The sequence below is a fragment of the Eurosta solidaginis genome, chromosome 3 (genome assembly GCF_040869045.1).
Source record: "Eurosta solidaginis isolate ZX-2024a chromosome 3, ASM4086904v1, whole genome shotgun sequence".
Lineage (NCBI taxonomy): Eukaryota > Metazoa > Arthropoda > Insecta > Diptera > Tephritidae > Eurosta > Eurosta solidaginis.
Window position 1 is genome coordinate 136,417,924 of NC_090321.1, and position 17,502 is coordinate 136,435,425.

At 42.4% G+C, this 17,502-nt stretch overlaps 1 protein-coding gene across 23 annotated transcripts in view; it reads left to right on the top strand.

Moving 5' to 3' along the window:
• The window catches only part of RyR (Ryanodine receptor), a 1,962,175-nt gene that overhangs the window by 1,037,328 nt on the left and 907,345 nt on the right, over positions 1-17,502 (top strand). For 14 of the 23 annotated variants that reach the window (XM_067773071.1, XM_067773069.1, XM_067773078.1 and 11 more), the window contains exon 14: positions 10,858-10,957. The exons of 1 other annotated variant lie outside the window; for it this stretch is intronic. In XM_067773071.1, coding sequence (XP_067629172.1) covers positions 10,858-10,957 — 100 coding nt within the window. Of the gene's footprint in view, positions 1-10,476; positions 10,577-10,857; positions 10,958-17,502 lie in introns of all 23 variants that reach the window. 8 more of the 23 variants (XM_067773075.1, XM_067773079.1, XM_067773080.1 and 5 more) reach the window with 1 other exon arrangement.

Sequence of the window (17,502 nt, forward strand, 5' to 3'; positions counted from 1 at the left end):
TCCATGAGTTTTTGAGTAAAAAATATTATTCAAATCGTTAGGTTGGTACTGCTTTATTGCACACTGGTTTGTGACATGTGAGTATGAATTTTGATCAGCAAGTGTCCCCGCATATTTCCAAGTTAATGTCTGTAGTCTTAAAATAACTAATATCCTTTTTTAAACACTGTAGAACTGGAAAAACGGTACGTATCAAAAATCGTGTCACAACCGTGGCACTTGTATCTTTGTAGTTTTAAGTTAAGTACGGTCTATTGTACCATTTTTCTTTAAAGTTTACTGACATAACCTTAAAATTTTACGGAAAATCTTGCGAGTCATACTAGCTTTTTTTAATGAGCAGTTTATTTTCAAAATGTCACAACCGTGGTACGCGTGTAATGTCACAACCGTGGCAGGTTTCAGTATCAAGAACAGAAATTAATAGCTGTAGCTCGTCCACTTTGGGAAGGTTTTTTAGCTATAAAAACTCATAGAAAAATGATTGAAAATATTTGAAAATCGATTATTTTTTTCCAAAATTTTGGGTTAGTAAAATTGAGATCTCGCGGAGAATCGCCCGTATATGAAAAAAAAAGCTCAAGATATGTCCCTTGAGTTTGAACAATTAATGTCTTATTTTCGACTTACAATACTAAAATATAGGTAATTTATTTACACATTTAGTGACTCATGAATAACATCTAAATATATTCTTACATTAATCTTAACTTTTTTAGTATAAGGCTGGAATAAAGGGTGCCGGTTTTAGGAAAACGACGATAAGTACTGAACATAGAGAGATCGGTTGATGGCTTCTGGGACGAGTTGTGCCCTGAGGGAATACCTTCACAGCAGTATATCACTCATTGAACAAATAGATAAGTTATAAAAAAACCGAATTCTGTAATGGCGAACATACGAAACTTTGAAACTCGAAATAAACATTTTGTAAACCTTTTTCATAAACAAAGTTTGCTTTGTTGTTATATTGCCTTGGCTCTATTTAAGAAAAAACATGTTTTTGGTCGTACGGAGCGAACATAGGCATGAAACAAAATGAAATTTACCGTTAATCGATATTTAAGGTCGCACTTTTGCTACCGAATCACATGCAGTATATCATATTAAGACCGGGTTTTCCAGTGCAAGTTTAAACTCCAGTTAAAGTTGACTTCGGACGCTTATGCTGGGATGAGCAACAAAATTTCATGTTATCGAACAATGTGGCAAGGTTAAAATCTAGTCAAATTTAACTGGAGCTTAAACTCGCACTGGATAACCCGGTCTTAATATGATATACTGCAAGTGATTGGTAATTGCGCACCTAAAGTTAATTAAGTGTGCGCAATGGCACAAGGAAAGTTTGCCGTCGAAAAGCTGCACACGAAACAGACAGCTGATGTCTACTCCACTCGGCCTGAAAATGTGACCTAGTACTGCGAGCATATATCTCTCTCATTACGTACCACCGCTGCTGACACTAACAGTCTCCAGCAAACCCTCAAAGACAACTGGTACGGTGAGGAATGTCGCGTGCTTCAGATATTGCCTGATAGGACTAATGCCCAAATATCCGGCGGACGACGGAATGTTTCAAGACCGAGGCAGATTTCTGCAGCAACGATAATGGCGATCTGGCAATTGACTTACAGAGTGTGCTTAAACTGTGGAGGGAATATTTCGAGAAGACGAACCCCATACCTCTACCGCCGATGATGGCATTATACTGACAAAAGTATCACAAGAGACAACGTAATGACGGTATACCCGTCGAGCTGTTCAAACACGGAGACGAAGAGTTGGTAAAGGGCATGCGTCAACTTCTATGCAAAATATTGTCGAATGAGCGCATGTCACCATGCCACCCAGCTTCAGACAACGCGACATGCTTTCGTGGGATTTCTTTGACATAATGCCGGAGAAGATAATTCTAGCAGCAGAAATAAATCAGGATGGTACAATCCAGGGCCGCAGAGAGAAAATCCGGGCCCGGGACTAAACAATTTACGGGCCCCCTATAAAAAATCCCCTAATACATTTGATTAACTTGAATTAATGACGTCTCATTCATGAATCATTATTGATGGATTACATCAAAAAAAATTTTTGTCACATCAACTAAATGATTTTTGGACTAAGAGCTGACAATAAAATTAACACAGAATATTTACTACTTATAATATTTTATTGTAACGTGGAAATAAAATTCTCTTTTAACATCCACATATTGTTTCAAATAATCTTTTCTAGTTATTTGGTATAATTTTAATACATTTCTGATAAATTTAATGATGATTATAAATTTTAATTATTCAATATAGAAAGTTCGTATATCAAAGAGTGGCTTTTCTTGCTTTTTTCGCTGAAAATTTTTTTATAATAATATCATAATTTAACTGTCTTGTCAAAACGGATTCAACACAAAGCGTGGAAAGTTATGAAACTCGCACTTGAGATGAACACGATCTATGAAAGTTTTTGATTCTTTAAAGGACGCTGAACGTTCTGCACTAGCTACAGTGACAGATATAGTGCAAAAGATACGTAAAGAAACACAAATGTGTGGAAAGTCGGATACAGATTTTGAACATATGTATATGGCATTTACCAATTCCAATGGTGACAGATCTTTACCAAATTTGCTTCGTAAATGTGTTTCAAGTGAATTATTTCGCATTCTAAGCTTTGAGAAATGTCCGACTTGTATTTTTCGACAAATTTTGCTGCGCTCGCCCGAACCGTAGTTTCATCCATGTCTTCAAATTGCCACAAAAAGGAAAACGTCTCTCTCAAATTTCTTCATCGTTCAGTAATGCCAGTGATTACCGAATCAACGATCACCAGGAATGTATTGTTTTTAAAATCAGACTCTGATACATTCATAATCATCTCATTTAAATTATCTTCAGAACGCTTTTGGGTTTTCTCTTTCGAATGTCCGGAAACTTTGGCGAGATGTTCAATTGAATAGCAACTGTTTTGCATTCGTTTAAAATTGTTTCCCATTGGTTCTTGATGAACTTCCAATCAGCTAATAAGGCATAGCTTGGAGGACTTCGTTTCTTTCATTAATGGTAGTCAGTATTCCCAAGGCCGTCGGTTCTATGTACCGGCGCGACTCGGGATTTTTCCCGACCAAGGACTGCCATTTCAGTGTAACCCCATTTAATTTGTTGCGTCCCTCCCACAAACTGTCATCCTCCCAGCAGCTCCTTGCAGCGGGACTGCTCCATATTCTCTTGCTCCGGGAAGGTATCGAACCCAATCCGGGTCCGTCTCCTGATCCCGGCCCTGAGAAATGGTTTTGCTGCATCTGCCGGAAAAGAATCTTTTTAGGACGGTAATACTCTTGTCAGTGTGTCTCGTGTAAGGGATTGTTGCATCGGACAGGTTGTTCTGGGCTAGACCTCAAAACCAGACGTCCACGTAACTTCTATAAATCTTTTGTGGCTCCTTGCTGTTCACGTCCTATGACGTCCCGTAGTCTGCGCCTTAGCGCCCCCCGCTACCTTCCAGCAGCCCCGCTGCTCAGCAAGCCACAACAAGTACCCGCTGTTGCTTGCGCCCCACGGAGCCACCAACTCACACGGCTGATCCCACTCATACCTACAATATCCGTAGTGGAGTCGGGAGCAATGCCGAGCATCAGCCCCTGCCCCGTCTTCTTCTCCCCTCTTTTCCGGCAGCAATTGTGCAAGTCAGGGAAACAGACTCTTAGTCCCTACCTCCCTTTGCACCGTTTGCCAGCACAGAATATATACGTTTGCGACATCCGCCCAATGCAGCTCCTGCCATGGACGGTGCCACTTTCCTAGAAGTTCTGGTCTCCGCGACGGCAACCCCCCGACAGGTTTCATTGCGACATGTTGCCAGCCCGCATACCCAAATACACCGGGTACCCCAATGCCTACCCAATGACGTCTAGTCCCAGGGCCTTAACAGCAATCGGGCTCTGGCCTTCCACAACGCAGGTGTCGTCACTTACTCCAAGAGTGACGACGTCTCCCCCTATGTACTTCAGAATTCTGCAGTTAAACTGTAATGGATTAACTGGGAAGATCACGGTCGACTTCATGAAGCGGCACAACATCCGCATTGCTGCGATTCAAGAGACTAAACTCACAGCAAGATCTACATTGCAGACCTTTTCTGGATATAATGTCCACAGAAAAGATCGCGAGAGCGGAAATGGAGGTGGCCTCGCGTTTATCGTACACCACACTGTGCAATATCATATGTTTGATCCCGACATCGACCGCAGGGACAGTATCTTAGAACTTCAAGGATTATCTGTCCGGTCGGGCGATGCAAATCTAGAAATCATCAACATCTACATCCCTCCTGTCACCTGCTGCCCCAGTGGATACCGCCCTGATATCAGCGGCGTACTCACTGGAAACAATCGCAATATCCTAGGCGATTTCAATGCCCATCACGATCTATGGCATTCAAATTTGCGGGTGGACAGTAGGGGTGAGATGTTAGCGGATCAAATAGAAGAAACAACGTTCTGCACTATAAACGGAGACGCCCCCACACGTATGATAGGAAGCTGTCACAGTTCGCCGGATATTTCAATCGTGAGCGCAGAACTCGTAGACTGCGTCAACTGGCAGCCTATGGTAACATTGGTATCCAACCACCTGCCTATACTTATTTCGCTCGAGCGTCCCGCCCACTTCATCGTTGAAGGAAAATGCACTTTCATTAACTTTAAAAAAGGAAAGTGGGACGAATACAAATCCTTTACAGACAACCGCTTTGCTACCCTCCCTATCCCAACTTATGCCCGCCAAGGGGAGCGTGCTTTGCGCAAGGTCACTGAATCCGCCTCGGATCGTTTCATTCCCGCCGGTAGAATTCCCGAAATTCGGCCCCACTTCCCGGCAGAGGCCGCAAGTTTAGCGAGAGAACGTTACCTTATAAGACAGCTCGAACCCTGCGACCCCCAAATAAGGGATATAAGCCAATGCATCAGATTGCTTGTGGATGAACACAAGCGGGCGAAATGGGAGGAGCACCTAAGAGGTTGTTACCTCTCTGCCTGTGTAGGTAAATTTTGGTCCACTGTAAAGTCCCTATCGAATCCGTTTAGGCACAATGACAAAGTTCCCATCGCCTTTGGCGACAAAGTGCTGTCGGATGCGAAAAAATGCGCGAGCGCTTTCTGCCGACAATACATAATGCATTCTACCGTCGACAAAAATAGACGAAGGGCCAACAGACACGCACGTAAACATAAGCTCAGCGCGTCACCATTTACCATCACCGCCAAAGAGGTTGAGGATGCCATCGGTCATGCTAAACCATCCAAAGCAGTGGGCCCAGACGGCATAGCCATGCCGATGCTTAAAGGCCTAGGGAAAGACGGTTTCAAATATTTAGCACATGTCTTCAACCTGTCTCTTTCCACCGTCATACCCGAAAAGTGGAAAATGGCCAAGGTGGTCCGGCTACGAAAGCCTGGGAAACCAGATAACATAGGAGGGTCATATCGCCCGATATCTCTCCTATCGCTAGTAGCCAAGACGCTTGAAGCCATTTTGCTCCCCAACTTCAAGGCAAATTTGCAGCTAGGCTGTCATCAGCATGACTTCAGAAAATTCCATAGCACCACCATCGCGCTAAATACCATCAGAACCCAAATAAATTGCGGTTTAAATCAAAACCCCACCATAGAACAGTACTCGTTGCGCTAGACCTATCAAAAGATTTTGTTACGGTCAACCATGGCACGTTACTGCAAGACCCGGAAGGGTCTGAAAAGGTGGACCGGAAATTATCTGGTGGTGGGCAGGCATCGGTGCAATTTATAAATGAAACATCAAAACCAAGAAGAATTAAGCAAGGGGTGCCACAGGGTGGTGTCCCATCCCCACTTTTGTTTAATTTCTACATATCTAAGCTACCTTCGCCACGAGAAGGAGTTACTATCGTTTCCTACGACGATGCTGCACAATAATGGCCACAGGCCCAGGCCCAGGCCCACAGATCGATGATCTTTGCAACAGAATAAACGGCTACCTCCCTGATCTCGTGCATTATCACCGACTAAATCCTCCGCGACCTTGTTTGCAACATGGACGTCCCAAATGTCGACCATTTTGAACATCCATGTCGATGGCACTACGCCACCGACTGTCCTACACCCCAAAATCTTGGATGTGACGTTTGATCAGGATCTACATTTTGGTAAGCATGCAGCCGCAATTGTTCCGAAAATCCAGATTTGTAATAAAATCCTCAAATCCCTTGCTGACAGTACTTGGGGAAAAGACAAAGAAACGCTCATTACCACATACAAAGCAATTGGCCAGCCGTTTGCGTGCTACGCGTCCCCCATATGGTCGCCAAGCCTAAAAACTACCCACTGGAAGAAGCTACAGGTCAGCCAAAATACTGCGCTCAGAACCGCCACGGGCTGTATTCTTATGTCCCCAGAACACCATCTACATAAAGAGGCGAGAATACTCCCCATCAGGTAGAGAAATGAGATGCTAACCAAACAGTTCCTGTTGAATACCTAGAAACCTGGGCATCCCTACAGACATCTGATTGACGAGCCAACACCGCCTAGGAACTTAAGGAGTCATCTCAGTAAGCATTTTGAGGAAATACGGCACCTGAGAACTCAGGCGTATGAAGCAAAAAAACACAAGCAGGTCCTTGGTGAACTCCACAAACAGGCGTCGGACCTTTATGCCGGGAATTGCCCGGTGAATCTAGTACTCAGGGAACAGTACCCAAAACTTGCGGAAGAGGAACGCATACTCCCCAGGGAAACGCGAGTCACTCTGGCTCAACTTCGTTCTAGATGCTGTAACAGGTTAAACTCTTACATATCCAGAATCAACCCCGACATACAAAATGTATGCCCCGCTTGCAAAGTGTCCCCACATGACACCAACCATCTCTTTAATTATAATGTGGAACCAACGCCTCTAACACCCCTTTCATTATGGTCCACCCCTGTCGAAACAGCAAGTTTCCTTGGACTCCCGATAGAGGATATTGATGACAATTTGTGATCGGTCGCAGTTATTAGGTGGGGCGAAACAGTGCTACAACAACAACAAGAACAACAAGTATTTTGAACCAAATTGAGGACAGCAAGATATATTCAAACTTATTGATGTACTTAAGAATGCCGGTAACATCTCCGTATGCTTGCGCAGTCAAATTTGGCTTTTGTCTGAAAGAATATGGAGAGAGCTCGGTACATTTTTTTTTGAGGATGCCCTATCGTTGTGGACTGCTGCTGAAAATAGTAAAACAATTTTGTACAACTCCGTAGAAAGTAATTGCAGCCGTACAACATTCTGCAGCATCAACATCACATAAATTGTGACTGTGGGTTGCACAAGGCGAGTAATCAGAATTCGAGTTTTTGTCGAGAATGTGACGTAGTGATCCGTTGTAAGCTCCTTTCATATTGGCGCCGTTATCGTACACTTGTGCACTGTTAATGGGATGTCATGTTTACGTAGAGTATGGCAAATTAGATCAGCAATTTTCTGACCAGTTTTTTGGCTACAACTCACGAAAGCCAAATACCGTTCTTGAATTGTAAAATTTGTTGCTTTCGAATTGAAATAGAGTTAGCGCAAAATGAACGTAGTCAACGTGACTAGCACCAGGCATAACGTCAACGATGATAGCAAAATACCTGGCTTTCTTGCCTTGATCTAATATAGTTTCCCTCACGTAGTTTCCACGAATTTCTATAAACTCGTTCTGAATGTCTGGGGGAAGATAGTGAACTTATAAACGTTTGTGCTGCTGTTCTGAAATCCTAACTTTTTCCAAATGATCTCTAAGTATCGGATCATAAGGGCTTATGAGATATTAGATGCCCAAAAAATGTCCATCGTTTCGTTCACCAAAATATATACATTCCCTTTGAAGGCTAGGCCTCTTTCATCCAAAAATAACATAGTGTCCAAAATATTATATAAAATTTCTTTCCACTTTTGAGCTTCAGTGATTAGTTGTTCATTGATAAGTGTATCAATTGTAGCCTCTTTTTGAATTAGATTTTTTAAAGATGAATATAACATTTAATGTGATCTTGAGTATTTTCGTGTGATGGCAGTTTATTGTATAGCTTTTTCCATACCTCGAATTTCGAATATCCGCACAACAAATTTTAGGTCGATTTAAAGTATTGGTGCTGAACAGACGACATGGTAGGCAATGAAAAGCATTGCTACTGGCACTACACACTAACCAGTCACGCTCCACTTTCTCTCCATTTGGCAAGATTCTGTTTAACAACGAGGTAGGAAATGCCTCGACAATCACGTGGAAAAATAATAGGATACTTTTGATGACCTCGAGGAATTATTTCGTGAACTTCTTCATATCGCAAAAACTCATTATTCACGGTACCGATATTGAAGTCGTTTAAATAATCCCGACTTTGATTCAGAGTTGGTGGTATTGTTGGAAGACCTTTTTAAAGATGAACCTTCTCAGTGTTACCACGAAAACTTTACGATTTCGGATTCACGTAAACATACATTTTTGTTTGATGTTTTTATTGCCTCTTCACTGTTCGAAGGCCCAGGCAAAAAATCATTATCAAAATTCGTTGCTTTTGAAATCGGTTTACAATTTACACATAGAACAACTAAAGACTCTCCTGAATTAAAAAAAAAATTATCTTAGTACCTCTAAATCGTAGGTCCCTGAGAAAGCCCGGGCCCCGGGGGAATCCCCCATTCCCCCTTCCCACTCGTCGGGCCTGGTACAATCTATTGTATTGATATTATTAAAAAACTCTCTCTGAGTTCTACCTTCACAGGATTAGATAAAGAAGCAAAAAAGTGGGTCTTGCTGTAAATGAGTACAAGACGAAGTACTTTCTGCCATCCAAGAAAGAATCGTTGCACTCGCGCCTTGGCAGCCACGTTACTGTTGACGGATGTAAATTCGAGACTGTGCAGGATTTCGTCTTTTTGAGAAACTGCGTTAACAACAAAGCTTAAAAATAAAACGGAGAGTAACTCTTTCCAACAAGTGCTACGAGGCGAGTATCGAGGGATGTATAATTATGAGCTGCATGAGCTTTATGCAGATATGACGATAGCACAGCATGTTATGCGAATGGACGATGAGAAAGACTTGACCTCTCTTGGTGCTCCCAATTGGCGTCAGATATCGCGATGATGATAATGAACTTGCCCGCAAGTTTGAAAACGCTCTTTCTCAAAACTTTTTTCAAAAGTGCATACCAGAATTAGTTCATAAACTCTCTTTCTTACGTCAAAATGGGTTTTGGGGAGTGTTTTGGTCGAAAAATTTAACCTTTCGCCATTTTTTTTTTTCGCAGGCTCGAAAATTATTTTTTTGGGTATGCGTAGTGGAACTTTTTTTCCTGAGCCCAAATCCTATCGAAAAATCGATGGCGCGATATGGGTTAATAAATCGACCCAGTCTAATTTACAGTGCTTCCCGTATAAAAGCACCGTAGAAAATGCACGAAAATCCGTGCTTATTAGCGGGGACTGCTTATATAGAAAGCCCGCTTATAAGCACTGACTGTGCTTATATCCAAATCCCGCTTATAAGCACTAACTGTGTTTATATTGAAATCCACAATTTCCTGTGACTCTAACACAAACAATATAAAAAAGGGACAACTGAGAATTAATTTATTTAAAACAAATAATTTCAAGTGTACAAAGATCAATACATTAACAGTTATACTGAATTTTGTATCATTCATTGGGTTCTATATCTGTACTTACATATAAGTACTGCATATGATGCATGCACAAATTATTTTTAAAAAAGTCATTTCAGTCCAAAGAATGTTCAATTTAACGAACTTTCTCCTGGGAAGGATTCTGCGATTATATGTTCGTCAGTAGATTCTCCGTAGCAGGCAGGAATGCATAGAATCGATAAATTAATAAACAGCAAATTTAGTTAGAATTCAAATAAATTCGTGTATGAGAAGATTTAAAATAGAATTTTTTTATTCAGTGCTTATAAGCGGGAAAATTACAAAACTTTAGAGAAAAATCGGTGCCTTTAAGCGGGAAATGCTTATAAGCGGGGTGCTTATATCGTGATTTTTTGTGTACGTTGAAATAGGAGAACTTTTTTACTATTTTGTAGTGCTTATAACCGAGGTGCATATAAGCGGGAAATACTGTAATATATTGCTAGTACAGTATGCTCACAATATGTTTTTTACCCGTAATAAAGAATTTTTAACTCACAGGACTAAGAAAACACGTACATCGGGTACATCTGCTTATCAGTTATGTCATTTCACTAATTTAAAATACATTTAAACAGTAATAAACTGCTACCCTGATATATGTATGTAAATGTATCTCGATTGTTCTATCAACATATAATAATTGCATGTATGGTTGTATTTCCAATAAACATCCTGTGTATCTAGATTTGCATAATTATTTAAGCAATTATTACAAAAAGTCACAGATATGTATGTAAATCTATGTATATGAAAACACATTTTAGGTAACTAAGATGCACGGTGGGGCCGCGGAACACTTCGGTGTTCGATATGAGGCAGGCGATGTTATTGGTTGTTTTATCGATGCTTTGGAGCGAACCATAAGTAAGGATAATAAAAATGTGTCGTATAGTTCAATTAATCGTTTTTGTATTTTGCTGTTTTGTTCATTATTAATTACCATGCATTTCAACTCAACTTTACTCAACACATAACATTTTCCCAAATACTCTTAGTAATAAAGGTTACAAATAGGAACGTTCGTAAAAAAAAAAAAGAACAACAAATTATGTTAACTACATTTATTATGATTTTTTTTTTTGGTTGTGCTTTATTTCTATAAAATTAATAAAATATTTGTATTCATTAACCTTTAAATAAATTAGGAAGAAAAAGTTTCTGGTGGCACCTGTGAATCATTTGGTAAACAATGTGGGCCTGGTGATATTGTCGGCGTATTTTTAGATCTCGCCGATCATACAATCAGTAAGGAATTATTATTTTGTGCCCATGTCCAGCTTTTAATAGTTACTAAACAATTATAAACATATATAAAAAATATACCCTCTACATAACTTTATATTCACTTAAACTTCATGTAGCTGACGTTTCGTTTTGATAATTATTTTATGGAAATGAGCACAGAAATCCTCGCTATATATAAAAAAAAAGACCCACATCCAGTTTAATTACTGCTTTAATTTGTATTCACATTAAACAATTTATTTTTTAAATATGTGACAGAAGAAAATATTTTCCCGAAATATACGTTTCGTTGAGATTAAATTAGTAAAGGCATATGTATGTCTATTGAACCGGAAATCCCGAAGCATGACTTGCGGAATTTTCGATTGTTATACTAACAAATGGTTTTTCTCAAATTAAATGAAATTTAAAAATATCTGTGCTCTTTTATTAACACTCTAATTTTAGCAAGGATGCATATATTTTGCTTATTACTAATATTTAGTTGCTGGAAAGCTCCAGTGCAGCTTTGTTAATAACAAAATCAAAAACAAATCAAAAATCTTCTTGATAGGTCCGTTTCCATTTCTGTTTTACATTTATTAATGATATTAGTTCTTAGAAAAACTTTCTTATAATTGAAAAAACTTGTTTTCTAAGATTTGCCCGGGTCTTGAGTCCAGTTCCATTGGTTTGGTGGGCGAAGCACACACCATCACACCACGGCGGCCTTGAAACTCCTTGCTGTTATTTTTATTGATCAAGTGATACATATATCTTTAAGCTTTTACATGAGATGATTTTTAGTAAATACAAATTTAAATTTTCTATGCGCAAGATCCCTTCCTGTGCCAATCTTGCGTTGACGTCGCTAGGCATGATTTAGACATAGCAGTATCCGTATCTCTTTTCTAGTTACTCATTGAAGAATCATTATCCTTTCCATCTGTATCATCTATTGATAGAAATAAGGGCAATACACTATCGAATGTCCTACACCAAAAAATACTGGCTGTGACGTTCGATCGGGATCTACATTTTGGCGAACATGCTTCCGCAATTGTACGCTCATTACCACTTACAAAGGAATTGGGCGACCTGTTGCATACTCTGCCTCCCCGATATGGTTACCGAGCCTAAAGGTTGGTTGGTTGGTTGGTTAGTTGGTTGTAGTGGCGAGTCCCAATTGACTCCAATTAGCGCTCATGCGCCGTTTTGAAACCACAAACTCGTAAATTAACCAATGAAAGGGTGTTGTAGGAAGACTAATAAACATTTTCGCGTGCCTCAGGGAAAGCCCGTCCCGCTATATCCATCCCGTGGAGTTTATAAATTTGAGAACCTCTCCCGGCCTAACATTTTTGAGTTCTGGGAGGCTTTCGAAAAAAGGCTTTCCAAGAAACTTTATTCAGCTTCGACAGTGTGCTGGGCATTCGCACAGCAGATGCTCAACCGTTTCCTCCGCCTCCGGACGCTTGCAGCTGCGACAGGAGGTATTGTGTTCCAGTCCCATCCATGCCGCATGTCCCCCAATTGTGCAATACCCCGTGAGCACCGCAACTACTCTGGATATATCCCTTCTGTTCATCTTAAGGACAGCTGCCGATTGTTTTTCGTTATATGATGGCCACATGCTCTTAGAAACTCTACAGGTCCGCAGCCGATTCCACCTATTGTTGGCCTCACTCAACCAGTGCTGGGAGATGCGACCCTTGATGAGTCCCAGGGGTGCAAGGACCACCTTCGCTCCTGAGACATTAAGAGCCGCTCCATGCCCTGCCAACTCATCCGCCATCTCGTTACCCTGTATATTTCGATGCCCCGGCACCCATATCAGGGTAACGATTTGCCGGCTCGCCAGAATCATGGCGCTCTCCCTAAACTGCCCAGCCAGGTTTGATGATATCGTCTCTGACCCGAGGGCCCCAAGAGCCGCCTGGCTATCGGAGAAAATGGCCACCCTGTTACCGTTAGCATTGATATCCATTAACGCTTTACACACCTCTTGGATAGCGAAAATCTCAGCTTGAAACAAACTTGCGGAGTCAGGAAGCCGCATACATAAGGATGTTGACGCGACAGTCGCAAATACTCCCGCTCCCACTCCGCAAGCCATTTTAGAACCATCCGTGAAAACTTAGATATCGAATCTGTGAGTGATCCCCTCATCTTTCCAATGTTTATTTGTGGGGAAGAGAATTGTGTAGTTTGTGTCGAATACTTTCCTTGGACATATGTAGTCCATTTTTGACAAAGTGCGGGAATCGTTAATATTGAGCAGGATACGGCCGTGCCCGTATGCACGTTCCCTCCAAAGGCCCAATTCCCGAAGCCTTAGGGCCTCTTGAGATGCCGTTTCCTTGATAAAGAGATCTACCGGTGGAACATTGCATATCACGTTTAAAGCTTCCGAGGGGTACGACCTAATTGCCCCCGTGATCGCTCAGCAGGCAGAACTTTCCTGGCATGTTAATTATGTATTTCACCTCTACCGCCTTCCACCATACGAGTGCCCCATATGCCAGAATTGGTCGAATAACTGCCTTATACTTCCATGCGATGAGGTCTGGCCTCAGACCCCATTTTTACCTAGCATTCCTTTGCAGGCATACATAGCGCCGTATACTCGTTTGACTCTGTGCTCTGTGTTAAGCCTCCAGTTAAGTTTTGGTGTTAAAAAGACTCCTAGGTATTTGGTCCTATCAGAAAGACGCAACTCCTCGCCATCAAGAGTGGAAAGGTTAAAAAATGGGATTTTCGTCCTAGTAGTGAAGAGCACTAGTTCGGTCTTTGAAGGGTTAACGCTTAGTCCGGCGGTCTCCGCCCAACTGCTCAGCTTCCTCAGTGATCCCTGCAAGATTCCACTAATCACATTGAGACACAGACCAGATACCAGTATTACTACGTCATCCGCGTAGGCCACCACTTTAACTCCATCCCTGTTGAGTTAACGAAGTATGTTGTCTATAACGCAAAGCCAGGGCAAGGTCCCGCACCTGAGGGGTCCCTTTCCACGGGTATGCCGTGACCTCACTAGCCCCCAGTTTAGCGCTTATCATTCTGGACCGCAGAGCCTTCCATATCCTGTTTACGATAGGGTCCTCTATACCGAGTACATGAAGGGATCCTTCTATTGATTCCAGCCGGACATTATTGAAAGCTCCCTCTATGTCCAAGAATGCAGCCAAGGTAAATTGTTTGTTTTCGAAGGACGACTCAACCTTGTGGACCACTTCATGTAAAGCAGTCTCCGTTGAGCGGCCTACCGCGAATGTGGACGTCCAGTAGTCTTTCAAACGTTTTTAGAACAAACGACGAAAGACTGATGGGTCTGAAATCCTTCGGCTTTTCATGCCCCCTCTTATTTACCTTTGGTACTTCTCCAATTCAGGGGCACATGATTAAGTCGAATGCAGGCTTTAAAGATGCGTTCCATCCAGGGTATCACCAGACAGCGAGTTTTTTGTAGCATCGCTGGGAAAATACCATCCGGCCCTGGGGATTTGTATGACGAAAAACTGTTGATAGCCCATTCTATCTTTTTTTCCGTTATAAGTTCATTTATTAACCAGAGGGAGGGTATTACCCCTGTATACTCCCTCGGTTCCATTTGGCTGGAACTACAGCCTGGAAAGTGCGTTTTTACCAGCAGCTCCACTGTTTCAGTGGAGCTCCCTGTCCATGATCCATCTTCTCTCCTCAAGAAGGATGGGCAGGATTACTCCTTCGAGAGAATTTTACCAATTCTCGAAGATTCTGTAAATGATTCGATAGAAGAGCTAAATTCTTTCCAGCATTCCGTCTTTGCCTTCTAGCTTTTTTGTAGCACCTGAAACTATCTTTATACGGTTCCCAGTTTCCATTTAACCGGCTTAGGTTGAATAATTTGCGATCTCTTTCCTGAGCATAAAAAGGTTGGAATTCCATCAGGGGGGGTATAACTTTTTACTAAAACTGATTGGACAAACTATCCGGAGGGCAGACCCTAAGGCCTCCCCCAGCTTGCTACTGTTAGCATCAAGTTCCCCTACTGATGAAATTTCCTGTGCCGAATGCCTACCTAGCTTATTTCCTACCACCTTGACGAACCTTCGCCAATTGGTCCTCCTTGGATTACGATAGGAAATAAGAGTTTCTACATTAAGGCAGATATTGAATAGTATCCTCCTGTGGTCAGAAAACGACTGACTATCTGATACCCTCCTGCTGTCTACCCGAAAAAAACAAGAAGAGCATTGTAGTTAGATTTTACCAAAACGCATGTCCTAGGCTTACCTTCCTCGCGCTTGTAAGACGTAGAATATCCTTTTATTGAGAGCAATTTCCTGAACAAGAGCTATATCAACGTCTTCCTCCAGCAGGAAGACGGCAAGGTTGTCCGAGGCCAGCCTAGAGTGCTGAAGGTTAAGTTGGACAACCTTTAGACCCGTTGGAACTATTGGGGTCAGGTTCTTGGTCGGCGAGCTGCAAGTCCTCCAGGCGCTTGTTAGCATCGTCGACCTCATTCGGTTCTTCCTCCTCCTCCTGAGGGGACCGGAGGATTTTCACCTTGGCGCGCCGGACGCCAAAACGAATGGTGAAGTCCGCTTTTTCAAGCGGAGTAATGCTGTCCTTTGATATGAGGAACACGAAAGAGAGGCTGTTCCGTCGCGATTCCTCTGCCTTGATGACTACCCGGTCCTCCATAAGCACATCGCGGTTGTGAGCCCGCAAATACTTCAACAGCTTCCCGCTGTCGATTTTCATTCTCGGGATCCACACCCGAGCTTGGGTCTTTTTGGTATGTCGGCGGCCGGAATGAGCTTAATCCTTAAGCCCTTCCAGACCTCCCCTAGGGCCAACACGCAAGAAGTCCTTGGACTGCTGGTCCTCGCACTTTACCATCCGGTAACCGCGAACAATCTCCGTCGAGTCGAAGGAGGGGAGATAACCCTCTGGGTTGGCCATGACAAAGTCAATGACCATCTCAGACAGCCTTGCCTCTAGCTCCCCCCACTTATCCAGGACGAACTTGCCGCTGTTGGTGGTCGCATCCACTTGTAGGTTACTCCGAACCATTTCTGAGAATGTTTTCGCCCCTCCCAGCGTTACGGCTGATGTAGAGGCGTTATCACCGGTAATTTTGCTCCTCTTGGAGGTTGTAGGGGCCTCTTCCAGAGACCGCTTCCTTTTACCAGTGGTGGTCCTGTTTCGGCTTCTAAGTACGCCCTGTATTCGTCCACCACCGCTTGGAAAGTAACCCGGTCCTCCGCATCCCTGGGATGGACAGTCTCTTGACTTGAATATAGGAACTCCATATCCATGGAGTCCCCATCTCCGAGTCTAGGACCGTCAGTTTTGCCGTCCCCTACCGCCGTCCTAGATTCCGTCCTTGTTACCTTCCGTGACGTCGTTGTCGTTTGAGTCTTGGTCATATTGTCGTCCGTGTCGTTGTTTTCTTTTTTGTGTTTGTTTCCGTTATTATTAGTTTGGTCCCACGAGTATGCACGGAAAGGGTTGGTAACTCGTCCGCAGAGCCGGCATGCGTAGAGAAGGGACTTATACCTCCAACCTTGCCCGGGCATCGGAGGGGACCGTTCGATACCAGCTACTCAATATCCACCCGCTGGCCATTCAGCGCTCAGCACGGGTACCTCAATACCTTGGCTTAGGGTGGTGGGATAGGGTATGGGCCGGTATAGGAAAAAGACAGGAAATAGGTTTTGTGGCGTGGGAAAGAGTTCGCCGCTCGAATTCGCCGCCGAAGCGTTACCAGGTGTCACGACGAGGAGGCTTCCGGGGGGAGGCTGCTAAGCACCTACGAGTCGACGCTTTGGGGTGGCGCTGGTGTGTGCAAAACGCAACACCCCCATTAATGGCACCCAGCCTAAAGGTTACTCACTGGAAGAAAATACAGGCCTGTCCAAACACCAACTACACACGCGTCCAATGCTTTTATTTAATTCTCTGATCAACGCCCTAGTTTTATGAAGGTGTGATGACTAGTACCTAGGACCTACATAATTATTTTCTAGCTTTTAGTATTATTATTACTTAATGTAAGTATTGTTTTCAATAAAACCGTTTAACTAAAATGTTTTTTTATTTTATTTTTTTTCATGTTTTTAGTCTTTATTTAATTGCCTATTAACTGTAATCATTTGAATGATATCAGAATGCGTCCAACAATAAACTGGTGGAAAGTTATATGCCAGCAGATGTTTGAAAAAGAGGTTTTTGATCATATAGTGTAATTCATTGAGGAAAAATTGTCGCCTCCAGAATGTCAAGTCCGTTACCCTTATATTAGCTCATAGCCAGCGTTTTCAGAAGATATTTCAGGTTTCGTAAATCTACGAGCATACGGTCTTCTTTTCTTATATTAGCTCATAGCCAGCGTTTTCAGAAGATATTTCAGGTTTCGTAAATCTACGAGCATACGGTCTTCTTTCACCTTCAGCCCTCATTTTAGGTATGTGAATTTTCCCCTTATCTTCGCTAAGTTTTGTCTATGTACTTTCGCAAGTGTTAAAAAATTTATTCTAACTGAAGCATTCTAGATAGTGCTATCCAAACACTATAATATT